At 44.5% G+C, this 14,717-nt stretch overlaps 1 protein-coding gene across 1 annotated transcript; it reads left to right on the plus strand.

Annotated features, from left to right (window-relative positions):
* Positions 1-1,687: 1,687 nt before the first annotated feature.
* LOC137589644 (adiponectin receptor protein 2-like) lies at positions 1,688-13,300 on the plus strand. The gene is given in 9 exon segments (XM_068307509.1): positions 1,688-1,696; positions 2,417-2,487; positions 2,784-3,021; positions 8,658-8,831; positions 8,940-9,111; positions 9,444-9,630; positions 9,721-9,920; positions 9,923-10,194; positions 10,275-13,300. Coding segments are annotated over 9 exon segments (1,452 nt in total). The 3' UTR covers positions 10,404-13,300.
* The last annotated feature ends 1,417 nt before the right edge of the window (positions 13,301-14,717 follow it).

Here is a 14,717-nt window from a genome sequence, read left to right on the forward strand (position 1 = left end):
GGGGCACATGTGTACTTCCTCAAAAAACATTTCCTCCTTCCCTTTCTCTCTAAACTGAATGTTTCCTCTTTCAAGCAGCGTTCAGCATCATCTAAGTCATCTAAAGTCTGAACCAGAGCCTCTCAAACCACAGAGATGTAATTTTGAGGTCAAAGGTCAGATCATTGTCAGAACATGAATGTTCTCCCATTGTTTCAAAGTCACTATGCTTTTGAAATTACCAACCTACAATATCCCATCACAGCCTGGTAAAGACAAACACACACATACACATACACGCACACACACAGTGTTCTATCACTTGTAATGGTTACAGGTCACACAATGATAGTAGAGTTTCAATTGACCTGTAGGTCAAGTCACATCAATACAAAAGCTCAATGACTGTTAAAGGATGGCGAACTGCATTGATGGTAATACTGCTGAATCCTCTGAGCTGGTTCCTAATGTCAACAGAGTAAAAAATTAAGAAATTAAAAGAGGAATCACGTCATTTGGTGAAACTCTATTTCCATATTGCTGATGGAATGCAACCCGTGATGTAGGTATTTAGAGCATAGTTGAAAAGCTTTTGCCATTTAGCAGTTTCACTAGCCAAGATAGGGAAGTGTTGCTCAAGGGCGAAGCAGCACAGATGCTGCATGTGGACGGATTGATAGTGAACGACTCGCTTGACCCAGGTTTAAAGTCATGACTCTGGTTCGTTCCAGCTCCTGCAATGTTTTTATTATCCTCTACATCCATTCCTTTGTCATTTCCTGGGGTTAAAATGTCACTCTGAGACAATTTAGTGCAACTCTACTTCCTTTTTTTTTTCTTTGCAGCAAAAAACAAACAAAAACAGCAGGTGGTAAAACGATCCATGTGGTTGGATTGTTTCACGCAACTTGGATCGTGGAAAATTATTGAATTTCACACAGGGACTTTAATTGGGAACAAAAAAAGATTGTCTACAAGGAACAAACTCACAATCAAGCATATCATCTAATTAGCTGCAGTAACCCGTCACTGAGTCGCTGGCATTATTCCATTATTTAGCCCAGACCTTTTGTTTCGGGTGCGCAAATCGGTCTTTATCTCTATGTTCCATCGTTGTCAGTCACTCCCTCCTTATTTAATCCCCTCACACCGGTGTCTGAGGCTGTTTCCAGTTTTCATACATACAATGACAAAGTTGTCGTCACACACCCGATAAGCTAGGAAGCAAATAGGAAACTACAGTATATTGTGTGTTGGTACTGATATGTACAGGGAATCTGTGGCGTGTGACCGTCCACACTGGACTTCTTCCATTGAGTCCAGATTCTTACCAGACCCACACAGAACAACATGTCTCAGATCATTTCAAGAAAGCTGTTTGTTCCTGTGTGGTGATCAGACCACATGACTCTTATCTAGGGAATCGACTAAAGCCGCAAAGTTGTTTACTCCTCTTATCCTCCAGCTATTAAAGATCCCTGGATGGAGTCTCAATTTTCATCCCGACGGTAAAAAAGTGTAGCTGTAATTTTCAAAAGTAGGCAATTTGGGGGGGGGGGGGAGAGAAGATAAGTGGCGATTGATTAGCCAATCACTGAAAGGAGAAGCGTTTGATTTCGATTAAGGGACCTGCCCACAGGCCAATCACCTCAGCTCTGCACAGTCTTCTTTCTTTTTTTTTGCTGCATTGAATGCTCTCTGGTAGTCGATGCTTTCGGTAAATGAAACAGTCATTTTTCCTACAGATAGACTCTTTAATTTATCTCTTCTTATCCATTTTGGCAACTTTTCTTTGTCTTTTTCCTGCTCCATACTGTCATTATTAACCAACCCATCCAAAAAACATACAAACAAAAGTCTAAACCAGTGTTGTCTAGCATCGTCCCATCGCTTTAGCTTTCTGATAGCACAGAGATGTGGTTGGGTTTGAGAGGGCGTGATCAGATTTTTGGCTCCTCTTGAGGTGTGTGTAGTTTTGTGTGTACGTGTACGAGAGAAAACCGATCTCATCGATGTAAGATGGGCTGATACCAGCGTGCAGCTGCACTCCTCATCATTCGCACGACATTTACAGTCTGGCGGCGTCTGAAAACGAGCTGCATGCTGAACATGCGGATATTAATAGTTTGAGAACACATGAGAATATTTATCTGCAGGATGGAAAAGTAACTGAGAATGGTCCTGAGATTTCTCCCTGAATTTATAAACATTGATGTCAGGGTTTCCAGTTTTTATTCATGCTACAACTGGTGATATTTTGGTTCACAACGACACTTATTGATGTTGATCTTTTAAGGAAATTGCCCACCTGAGCATATTTAAACAGAGTAGAAAAGACAAGAGGTTAGAGAAAGAGGAAGAAATAGATCAGAAGTTGTCAACGGGAGAACACATCTACTTCCTGTGTGGGTATCTCTCGTTCCTGTCACTTTGACAGGAAGCATCACACCATATCAGCGAGTTGGCAGCTCCTAATTGGCTGACACGGCTGATCCAGTCTTTGATACAGTGAGGCTTTTTTTTCACAATACAGATAATTCCAGACTGCTTTGCTGTGATACCAAAAGTTTGTAAGATGGTTTGTCTTCTAAGTGGATTTATTTTAATGTCTGGGAAGCTGCAAGTTGAGATTATTTCGAGGGTTTAATGTTGAAGGAAATCTGGAAGTGTTACAGTTCAGTTGCGTTTAAAGATAAATAATGTGTCCGTCTCTTTTTTCTCTCTCCAGCTTTGTCCCATAAACCCCTGGGTGAAGACACTAGACTGGGTCACCCTCAGTGGAGTCCAGGTTTGCTTTGATCCAGATTAAATCGACTTCATCCATTCTTCTGTCGGCGGCGGTCAGTCCAGCGTTTCAAGCTGGACGGAGGTGAGACGAACGCAGGCGAAGGTCCGGCCTTCGTGCTGCGACACAGAACGACGAACCCCGTTGAACAGACAACGGACGGCACGCCGACGGCTCCCCAGGGAAACGGAGACACCCCAACCTCAGGTCCCCCAACCAGTCACCTCAGCACCTTAGAGTGCCCCTCACACGATGGGGTGAGTATTCAATAAACAAACACACACGCTGACACCAGTTTCGTTCAGCCCTAAATGGCGTGATGTGGACCGACCGGTCACACAGTAAAACTATCCTACCAGGATGCCTCCACATGAATATTTAAATAGGCGTCATTAACGTGGAAGTACAGTATTCTCTTACTGACACGCAAAGACAAATAAAAACAGCAATCAGTGGATGACATTAAAAAAGGAAGCCTAGCGTGACCAACAGGTTGCTGTATTGATTATCCAACCAATCATTATTAGAGTAAGATTTAACACGTGCCTTTAGAAGCACCACATGGTCGAGGGGGTCGATCTCTCTGCGGGAGTTAACCCTGGAGTCGTGAGCGTAGAACAGAAAATAATAACAAGCATGGGAAATGGAGAACGACGTTGATTAGAAACGCATGAAAAGCTTTCTGCTAGAAGGGTAGAAGAAGAAGAGTTACATCACATGAATCACAGTTAAATATGTATGCAATCAGTCTCCACCCCCCCGGGAAGTCACTTAATGGTTGTTTAGTCTTGGAGTGTTGTGTCGTTAGCGTTAGCATTAGTGCCACTCATCCAGTTTGCTATCAGATTATCAGACGTCTCAAATCATTCTGGCAGTGGATTATTTTTGGAGTTTTTGGGTTTTTTTGGTCTATAAATATTATTTAAAACTTCAAAGATTTAGTTAAAAAATGTTTTTCTGTTTCTTGTTTCCTGCCTTCTTTTGAACCGTTCCCCATAAGATTCTGGCATTTGTGTGTCTTCCTGATCACACCCGATTTTTCAAAGCCAGTTGTGAAACAATAGCTGTTTACCTGCCGATAGTTCCTTCTGCATGGAATGTTTGTGGTGTAAATAAGCTTCTCGGACCGGTTTTAAATATGATCACTGTTAAACCACTTCATGATGATGGGGTTGTGCGTAAGTCAGCAGTCTGAGGGGTCATGCTGACGTTCAACCGTCGTTTGTCCAACTAGTTGGAGCATCGTACAGTCTGATGAATCGGAGAGCGATTCTTCCACCAATTCACCACAAAACAAGGGAAATACCAGCGATGTCTGAACATCCTCTCTTTGTGCTCATAATGTGAGTTGCTTCCATGGATGACTTTAAATCCAGTCACTTCCTCTAATTAGGATAAAGATTTGTGTCGTTTCTGGTCTCATGGTCGGAACAGTTTGTCTCGTGGTTACCCGACTGACATTCGGCTTATCTCGATGTGTTCGGAGCATTCTGTCTGTGCTGTCTTTCCAAACCGTTGTCGTCCCAAGAGATCATTGCACACGTGTGAGTCACATTTCAGATCGCCCCATCTGTGACGTTCCGGGGTTACAGCGTTCAAGGATGAGCTCTTCTCTCCGGCCCCTTGTATGTCCAGATTGGCCCCCTCAGAGTTTGTGCTGCACTCTCATTGGCTGGCGCCCCGTTCCTGGATCCCGCCCTCCTCCGCCAAACTGCCGACATGTGACTGTGTTTACATTAAGACCCGGTGATTGAGTCATAAGTCCAGTGTCGGGCTGGTTTTCCTCTTGACTCTCTCCCCCCTCCTCCATCAGGCGTTATCTCCACCAGCTTGAAGCGAAGCTGGGGTTGTTCTTATCACACACACACACATGTAAACCCTTCAGGTGTGTGTGTGTATGTGTGTGTGCATGAAAAAAGTCATTAGTCAGGGGAAAGTCATTATTATCCAGGTCTGTAAAATAACTAATGAGCCAGTGGGGAGCTGGACATGTTTTTTTTTTTTGTGAGACTGAAGAAGAGATTGGTCCTCAGGGGCATTTAAGAAAAACGTCCTCATTTGTTCCGTAGCCGGCCGCCGTGCTTCAGGGATTCCTTCCTTCCTGTGTACCTGTGAAGGCGACACACGTCTCTACTTCATGTTGTTTGTTCCTCTTATTTCACGTCTCCTCCCATCGGCTATCAATTCAATAATCCGTCCCTTCCAGATCGCTCTTGTCAGTTTTTATCATGAACTGGCGCCAACGCTCTTAAATCATTAGCCGGTGTGACTTTATTCCACTAAAGGAAAAGTACCGTTCACACTTCCTACACATTGCCATTTAAAGATAAGTACAGATGAACATTTTTTTTCTTCTTCTTCCTCCAAATGACAACAGATCCACTAAAATAACCGACTCATCTAATCGTGCTGTCAACACGTACGTCGTGTCTGCGACGCGCCGATAAGGCTGGTTGCCTCTGTATCAGGCACGCATTCCTGCAAACATCTACACACCCGAGAACGTATAGATTCAAAGCAATGAGTGTATTGATTAACGCAAACCGCTTTGATGACCTGTGAATAAATGCAGGTTTTCTTCTAAAACAAAAAAACTATTTGACCACAAAGTGATTAGATGTGAAAAATATAGGAATGGACTGCATATAAACATCAGTTCTCCTTTTTGTGCAGCCATCTGTGTTCATATGGTCCTGTGTTGAAACAGGAGGAATTCTGGGAATCACTCCTCCACATGTCACTCTGTTCAAACACATTCCTTCAGGCATCTTCCTGGAAGACTTTTCCTGGAAACTTGGGAACAACAACTCTGCTGAAGTGTGAGGACGGGCCGTTGATAGAGATTGCCCAACACGGCCGTGGCTCTGCTTCCGTCATGCATGATGTCTGTTTAGTTCTCTGATTGGACGGGACCGCGTCCTCCAACACAAACTCCCATGTGGCGAAATTCGACTCCTGCCTCTGCCGTAAAGACGCAATGGAGATGAGGAGGGTCGGGGGCCAGGTACGGCTTCCGTTAAGTAGCATACACGTGGGGGAACGCCGGCATGCACGCACGTTGGAGCGTCAGCGGCGCCGGCGTTTCCACGAATCCACACCTCGACTCCCACAGACTCGTCTGTGATCTGATTTCAGCAGCTTCAGCCAAACGCGTCTCGGATGAACCTTCTGCATCACCTGCTGCTAAACCTCAGCGCCGCCGCCGAGTTAAATACAGCCGAACGCACACAGGAGGAAAGCTGTTCCTTCTCCGGCTCCAAAGCTGGCAGCCGCTCAATATTTCTTTAGCTCCAAATATCTGCAGAACTCCCACAGCGTCCTCTTTATAGCGCAGCGCTCTGCCTATAACGCGGCACACACATGGACGCTGAACACCTGTATTCCTGTGTCTGAAAGTTAAAATCAAGTTTAAAAATGCATCACATGAAAGGCTGTGTGCTTGAGATATGTGGCTCGGTGCAACCGGCAGACGATGTGACAAGAAAGAGGAGTGTGTGTCATAAAAAAATATCACTGTGATGATCATTTTATGATGTGATAATAAACCTGAACTGACTCCAGCGCAGGTGAGACAGCTTCTCAAACCTCTTCCTGTCACTTCCCTGCCGGTGAGAGCATTTTCACTAATCTACACGAGTTAATGTGTTAGTGCATATTTTCCCATCCTGTTCACCATTCGGCCCTAAAAAGTGTATGATTGTGTGTTCTTGTGGGAGAAACTGGCTCATCATAAATCACCTAAAAGCTCAGGTTTGTGGGCTAAACGCCTCCCATCCGTCTGCGCCTCCTCCTATCTGCTCCTGTTTCCATCCCTTATGGTAATTTGTGTGTGTGTGTGTGTGTGTGTGTGCGTGTGTGTGTGTGTGTGTGTGTGTGTGTGTGTGTGTGTGTGTGTGTGTGTGTGACACACTGTCCTCTATTTGAATCTGCTTTCTGGTCCTTTACTGCTTTACTATTGGCCTTTATGCCCCATGTGAAATAGTGAGTGTGTATGATTTGTGCTTGGTGTGTATCACCACATTCAGTTTGGCCTGATAATCACGTGAGTGTGTGTCTGTGTGTGTGTGTGTGTGTGTGTGTGTGTGTGTGTGTGTGTCTGTGCATTTCTGCTGATATGCACATCCATTCAATTATAGTATATTGAGTGCATTTAGAGGACACATGGTTACACACACACACACACACACACACACACACACACACACGTAGGTATTCACAACCTTCAGAATGACCTCACAATCCACAAACTGGCAGCATCTGGATTTAAGCTCACACATACATTATGTGCATGCGTGGACACACGTGAGGCTATTAGACACACACACACACACACACTAGACTGCAGAGAACATGTGACTTGGTTATCTGGGTGACTTGGAGTCACCCACATTACTTCTAGTCACCTCCAGTCACCCACACATAGTCCCCTCCAGGTGGATTTATAAGGAAAAAGAAATATTAGTCCTGTTGAATTTATTTTAGTCACAGCAGCTTTTCTAAGCTGCTTTTCTAAGCTTTTCTAAAATCTTTTCTAAGCGTGTGTGTGAGATTTGTTCGTTAACAATAATCCTGATCCACGATGGAAGTTTGATCGACTTGATGTCCACTTGGTCCAACATTTATGATACCAACAAATTCTGACGCCACAAACCCAAAAGCATCGGCCGTGACGTCACGGTCCACCCACGCCCAGAACGAACGGAGGCCGTGGAGCCGGAGTGTGTTGCACAAGTGGGTCTTTAAAGTGGGGGGTTCATGCATTATAGATACAGCAGGACTCCTCTCTCTTCCACTTCTCTGGTCTCACCCCTTTTTCCCTCTTATTTTTCTGTTCCTCACCCTCCCCTCCTTTTCATGGAGGAATAAAAGAATGGAGAGTGCAGTTTTTATAATAGGGTTCTTTCAGCTGACTGCAGTGTGTGTGTGTGTGTGTGTGTGTGTGTGTGTGTGTGTGTGTGTGTGTGTGTGTCTGTCTGTTTACATGCATTTTTAACATGTTTTAGCGCCTCTTTGTCTTGGTCTGCGCGACTTGCGACATCAGCTCTTTTTATTGTGTTTGTCATCTGTGTGCGTCGGTTATGATGAATCGATGTGTGTTTATTACAAGGAGCGCACCAGAGTTATTCAGCACAGGGACAGCCATTGTGTTAAATCAAATTTGCACCGTCTGGCGAGGTTGTGTGGACGGATGTTAAAAAAAACCCTGCTTTTTGTGTGTGTTTGTTTATTATCACCGTTAACGCTCCTTTCATTCAGGCCTCAGGAAATGTCCGATCCCGTTTAAAATGAAAGTTTAACCCCAAGAATGAGAGAAGGTTGTTGTTGTAGTTTGTGTAGCTGCATGACAACGAGTCAGAGGGTACGAAACAAGAAACCAAATTGACACATTCTTTAGGTGTTGTGTTGCTCCTCGTCAGCAGGTCGTCTGCGTTCACAGTGGCGTCTCGACACACAAACGTCCCACTGCTCAAACCAAAACGGTCCAGATGTTTGAACGTCGTCACGGACGAGAGGAAAAATCTGTCTGTTTATTTACTGAGTGACGAGTTCCTTCACAGATGGTGTTTAACAAGAAAGAAGAAATCTGTGGGATATGATTATGTAAAGAAAAAGGATCCCATAACACATAATTTTACACATATTTAAAACCGTGCGTCAGCGGGACACGACAACGACATTGTTTGTGGTCGTATCTGACAGCTGAGTGTGTAATGCTGAGGAGGATAACGCAATCCGAGATCGATAAAGTTTTGCTCAAATGAAAGGTCGCGCCCCTTTTTCCTGGAATTGCCTCAGTTAGCCAATGAAAATCCAGACGCCCCCTAGAAACTCCAACTAAGGAGAACAAGTTTGTGTGATTAAAAAGCCGCTGTGTGTTTTTTTTCCTTGTCAGACGGAGCCGGAGTGTAATGAGGACAGAAGAAGAAACGAAGAGGATGAGAGAGAAGAGGAAGAGGAAGAGAAGGAGGAAGAAGAGGAGAGGAGCAGCGACGAAGGTTTCATGGGAATGACGCCACTGCTGCAGGCTCACCACGCCATGGAGAAGATGGAGGAGTTCGTACACAAGGTAGTTAACACACACACACACACCATCTGCTTCTCATGAGGACGTTTAAAACCGATTGCTGTTCTTCCGGTTGTTTCTCTGAATGAAAATCTGTTCCTTGGTGTTCAGGTGTGGGAGGGCCGCTGGCGCGTCATTCCCCACGACGTGCTCCCTGATTGGCTGAAGGACAACGACTACCTGCTCCACGGCCACAGGCCCCCGATGCCTTCGTTCCGCGCCTGCTTCAGGAGCATCTTCAGAATCCACACCGAGACGGGGAACATCTGGACACATCTGCTAGGTAGAGTCAGCGCACCCCCCCAACCTGAAGCTGAACACGACCAGGCTGTTTGGGTCTGTCTCTGCTGCCATCCAGTGGTCAAATTTAGGAACTGCACCCACATGTGGCTCTGGTTTCAATGAGATTCTTAAACCGATAATGACACTATTGATCCCTTTTAATCAGTTTATTCTTTATATATTGTAGTTTAAATGTGCTCTAATTGGTCTGCACCTCCGTCTGGACCTGTATGGATGTATTTATTTCTGGTTAACTCAGCAAAGGGGCAGCAGCTTTTTGATTTTGATTAATTCATTTCCCCTTCTCTCTCTCCTTCCATGTCCTTCCTGCAGGCTGTTTGTTTTTCCTCTGTTTGGGTCTGATGTACATGTTCAGACCCAACATGTCGTTCGTGGCTCCTGTCCAGGAGAAAGTGGTGATCGGGATGTTTTTCCTTGGCGCCATCCTCTGCCTGTCCTTCTCCTGGCTCTTCCACACGGTCTACTGCCACTCCGAGGGCGTCTCCAGAGTCTTCTCCAAGTAAGACGCTAACGCCGCTAACCTCTTACTGTGGGTCGTTGGGTCAGGAAGTTGTTTCCTCCGTATGAAACCTACTCTGTTTGTATCCAGGTTGGACTACAGCGGGATCGCCTTCCTCATCATGGGCTCCTTCGTGCCCTGGTTGTACTACTCCTTCTACTGCTCCCCTCAGCCCTGCTTCATCTACCTGATAGTGGTGTGTGTATTGGGATTGGCCGCCATCACTGTCTCCCAGTGCGACTTCTTCGCCACACCGCAGTACAGAGGAGTCCGAGCAGGTAGAGTGACGAAGACGTGACACCGGTATTTTATTTATCCTTACTCGTCTTGATGAGTTTCAAGTTTTCCCCGCCTCTCATTCTGTTCCCAGGGGTGTTTGTGGGCTTGGGTCTGAGCGGCGTGGTCCCCACCCTTCACTTCATCATCAGCGAGGGTCTAATCAAAGCCACCACCATGGGTCAGATGGGCTGGCTGTTGCTAATGGCGACGCTCTACATCACCGGGGCGTGTCTCTACGCCGCTCGCATCCCCGAGAGGTTCTTCCCGGGCAAGTGTGACATCTGGGTAAGCGAGGAACGGACGCCACGTTTTCTCTCTTTCATTCACGTTTCGCTCACTCTTTTCTCTCTGTCCATCTTTCCTAGTTCCACTCGCACCAGCTGTTCCACATCCTTGTGGTCGCCGGGGCGTTCGTCCATTTCCATGGCGTCTCCAACCTCCAGGAGTTCCGCTACACGGCGGGAGGGGGCTGCACTGAGGACGGCGCTCTCTAACGCTCAGACACACACACTCTGACTCTCATTCACTCACACACCTTTCGGGGACACAGTGGTTCTGATAATACGCACAGAGAGACACATAAACTAGCTCCGCCCCCAGACCGCAGACTGCTGCGGGTCTTCTGGTGTGTTTGTGATGCACAGGATGTCCTCAGGGGGGCGTCGTTAGAACCGATCGGAGGGTCTCTGCTCTCTTTCTGTCTCTCTCATCTGTCCAAACGCCTTCAGGCTCCAGCGAACATAACACCACTTTATGACGGCGAGTTTCCTATACCGGTTCTCCAGACACCTCCCTCTGCGGGGCGTTTCTGCGTTTGTTTCCGAAGGGCGACAAGGAGTTAAAAGCCTCTGTTCCGTTTTCCTTCACCTTCTTCTGTGGTGCGTTCTGACATTTTTGGGAATTTAATGGTGTGATTTGAACAGGAAGCTTTACAGACGACACGGTTGGGTGCTTATTTCGCTTTCGAGAGCGTTTGATGCAAAAAAAAAAAGAAAAACGGTTGAGTGGATTTCTTCCAGAATGGTGAATCTTGCTGGTGGAAATGTTGTGAACTTGGAGTGGACGAGGGCTTAATAGTCACTTTTAACATTATATATATATATATATATATTAAAAAAAAACTTTTCCATGTAAATAAGATTTCTTAATTTTTGGGGTATAGATTTGTATTAAATATATATGAAAAAAGAAAAAAAAAGAATAATAACTAAATATGAAGAGGAGGATAGAGGAGTGTTCAATGCTCTCACAGCACGCTGGAGAAAACAGTACTATTTAGTCTGGTTATGCAATGAGATTTGGGGGCGATGTGGGGCGTATGAGACACAACCTCTGGATCTTATCAAACTCACAGCAACTTCCAGACTCACTGCTGGTTGTCTGGTGTAGGAAGCAACAACTCTAGACTCACTATTCTGGCCTTAAAATGTCGGAATGCGAAACAGCAGAAAGATTTCTGCTCACTTTCCGTCACGTTTGTGCAAAAAGAAAAAAAAACAAATATTGAGTCCAAATTCTAATATTTAAATAAGGACATTAGTTTTAGCCATTTTTGACACATTTGTATGTCACAGTTATAAGTTTATTCTCTTCTGTGACATCATAAATTGTTTTTTAAAAAAACACAAGGACACCTGGAAGATATTTTTATAAGATACCAGTCAAGTGTCATGTTAGTAAAACTGCAGCACAAACGCAGTTGAATCGTCTTCCTCTGTGACACCTGATAAGATTCACCTCCTCACACAATGATACGCCTGGTGTTTTGTTTGATTGTGTTATAATTTATATTCTATTTTTGCAAGCTTTAATTTCACTTCTTTTTTCTTTATTTCATCAGGAGATCATGAGGTGAGAATCTGTCCCACCTTATAAATGGCAAAAAAAACCAACAACACATTTGAAATTCTGAATTTATAATAAGGTTTACATCTGATCATGATTTTCAAGTATCTGTTTCACAATGTTTTGTTTTCTGACCGAGATTGAAGTGATCAGCTTCTCTTCTCTGCATTTCAGATTTTTTTTTCTCAATTCTTTTGTTTGCTATTTTATCGTAATTTATTTCTATTGGGGGCGCATATTGTCTGTTGAAGCACTTGTTTACTTTCCAGTGCGAGTGTTTCGTTGCAATAGACCTTTATATCTGTATTCTAATAAAAAGGTTTTTTGAACGTCACGTCGTCTCAGTTCGTGCACAAATCTGAACCATGACGTCACTCCTGGATAAAGTACTGTATGTAAAAAATCTATTAATTGGCTATTTGGAATTTAAATTATAAATATTAGATTATGGGAGGACGAGAATCTCATAATTAAGATGAATAAAACACACCTCAGTTAGCAAGAGATGCTAAGCCGTGAACCGATGCTGAGGACACTTCCGGTCGCCATGATACCTTCACGTACCGTGGAAGATTTTGGCTTCGGGGAGAGGCGTGAGTTGTCAAACAGGTAAAGGAGCCAAGCAGGGAGAGCTGCAACAGAAAATATATGGACATTGACACATGACGTGACTTCTTTTCTTCCATTTGAATCTGTTTTTCGTAAGTGCATATCTTCATCCGCGTTCAGGTGTTCTAACGGCATCAGAGGCCCGATGAACGGATCAAGAAGTCTGTGTATGTTCTCAGTTAACCCGGTCATGGTTATCCAATGTTGTTTAAGTCAATCCACTGGACTGTAACAAAGTTTCTGGAAAACGTTTCAACTCTAATCCAAGAGGCTTCGTCGGTTCTGACCCCGCCCCCCCAGTCCACTGGAGGCATGAAGCGCCGACACCACACAAACTACATATCCCATAATGCAGTGCAACAGCTACCTTTGCCGAAAGATAGATGACATGGGAACATTCCTTCATCATTCAAGCCAAGCGTCTTTTACTGTCTGCAAAACTGAGGTACAGTATGTCCTTGACAACGGCGGAAAGAAAAGTGGATTCTGAAAACAGCGTTTCAAACCGACAGGAAGCTGAGTTTAAGTTTACTGACATTTCCGGTAAACCCGTGTGACTTATTTGTGGCCCTAATGTAGCTGTAATGAATTAATTCAATCCAAGATAACCTAAAAAAAAAACCAACTGAATGCACACCAGAAGCTACAGAAAGTAAAGGAGTTAATTTCTCGGCAGACTTTTGTCATCAGAGCGAATCAAAGGAGATCCGTAAATAGTTTGAGTAGAAATATGTCATAAATGAACTACTGTACACTGCAAAACATTCACAAAATGCTATGTGATCTTTTCCTTTTCTTCTTTAGATGTTTCTTGAAAAAAATAGTGTTGTGTTTGAATGATGTATGTGTGTCTATGTTTTATGATCGTAAGATGTGGGCAAACCATCCAGAAAAAAAAGCTTCACCTCTTTCTCTTGAATAAAATGTCTTGAGTCTATTAATCAAAGCACAATGATTATGACATCCCAGGAACGAACATTCCCGAGTTTAGCCGAGTCGAGAGGTGACTCGGTGTTTCACCAAGTTTGGCTCGGCTGAAACAAGCTTTGATGACGGTCTTTCCGTTCTGTGACGTCACCAGAAAATGAAGCCGGTGGATTTCTGGCTCCAGCGCAGGTTGGAGAAAATGGACCGGAAGCGTGTTGGTGGCCGAAAACCAGCAAACACCTGTTGATCAAAGATTATCCCACTAAGATATTCAGGAGCTCCAGCAAGGCTGGTTAAATGTTATTCACAACACACTGGAGAGAATCTAAAAACAATGGCATTTGATCCTGTAACCTCAGATTTAAGTTCCACCTCTCATCTCTCTGAGCTTTACCTTCAGCTGATACAATCTTGTTTAAAATTTTTATTTATGGGATTCACAGCCCTGAGGAGGAACCAAAATTGGAACGTGTCCCAAAGTTACCACAGGTGGAGGAAACATGACCAAAAGGTGTATGTAACCAGGTTGAGAAACAATACCCCACTACAACGACAACCTGATTGTATCCTCTCACCCTCATTTTTTTTTTTTTTTACTTCTTGCACTATTTAACTGTACCAACTTCTGCTTCAGATGAAAATGTTTGAGCCTTCTTGTTGGTTTTAACCAGGGCTTTGAACCAGAAATTTTTTGCCAATCGGTTCGTTCCGAACAGAAACGTAATTATAACATTTCCGGTGTTGCGTTCCAAACATAAACTGACGTTCTGAACCGGTTAGAACAAAAAAAAAGAAATTCCTGAACCGGTTAATAACGTTCCTTGTAAATATGAATATGTAGGTGCGGTATTTTACGCACCATTAGACGCGCTTAAAAGTCTTAAAATGTCTCAAAAATCAACGCTGCGCCTTTTAACATTAAGCGTCTAATGTGTACACTGAGTTCAGAAATCTGTAAACATGCTTTTGTGTGACTTTTTTTGGATATATACAATTTCCTCCGGGATTATTAAAGAATCTATCAATCTTTAGTCAGCGATCCGCCAGATCGACCATTGTCCGCCGACATAGGACGTATTACGTCACTACGTACGCCGGCAGCGATGGACCAATCAGAGAAGAGGACGCGCGGCTCCGTCCGGCACACCCCCGGTAGGTACCGGTGTAGGGGGTATGCCGGGACTGCACCGCAGGTATGCTGTTAACCACATTTGTTTGGCTGAAGACCCCCGACGCAGGGCTGGGGGGCAGTGCGGAGGAGTTACACCCCCACAACATGTGGTGGACTGTGGATCCTGGACTAACGTGTCTGCTTCGACTTTTGTCCGGTGTTTCTCTGAAGCCGGCATCATGACCGGACAGACACCCGGAAACCAGACGGTCAGCGGTAGAGAAACTACCGAGATATTCAATGAGGACCGGAGATG

Source organism: Antennarius striatus, chromosome 22 (genome assembly GCF_040054535.1).
Source record: "Antennarius striatus isolate MH-2024 chromosome 22, ASM4005453v1, whole genome shotgun sequence".
NCBI lineage: Eukaryota > Metazoa > Chordata > Actinopteri > Lophiiformes > Antennariidae > Antennarius > Antennarius striatus.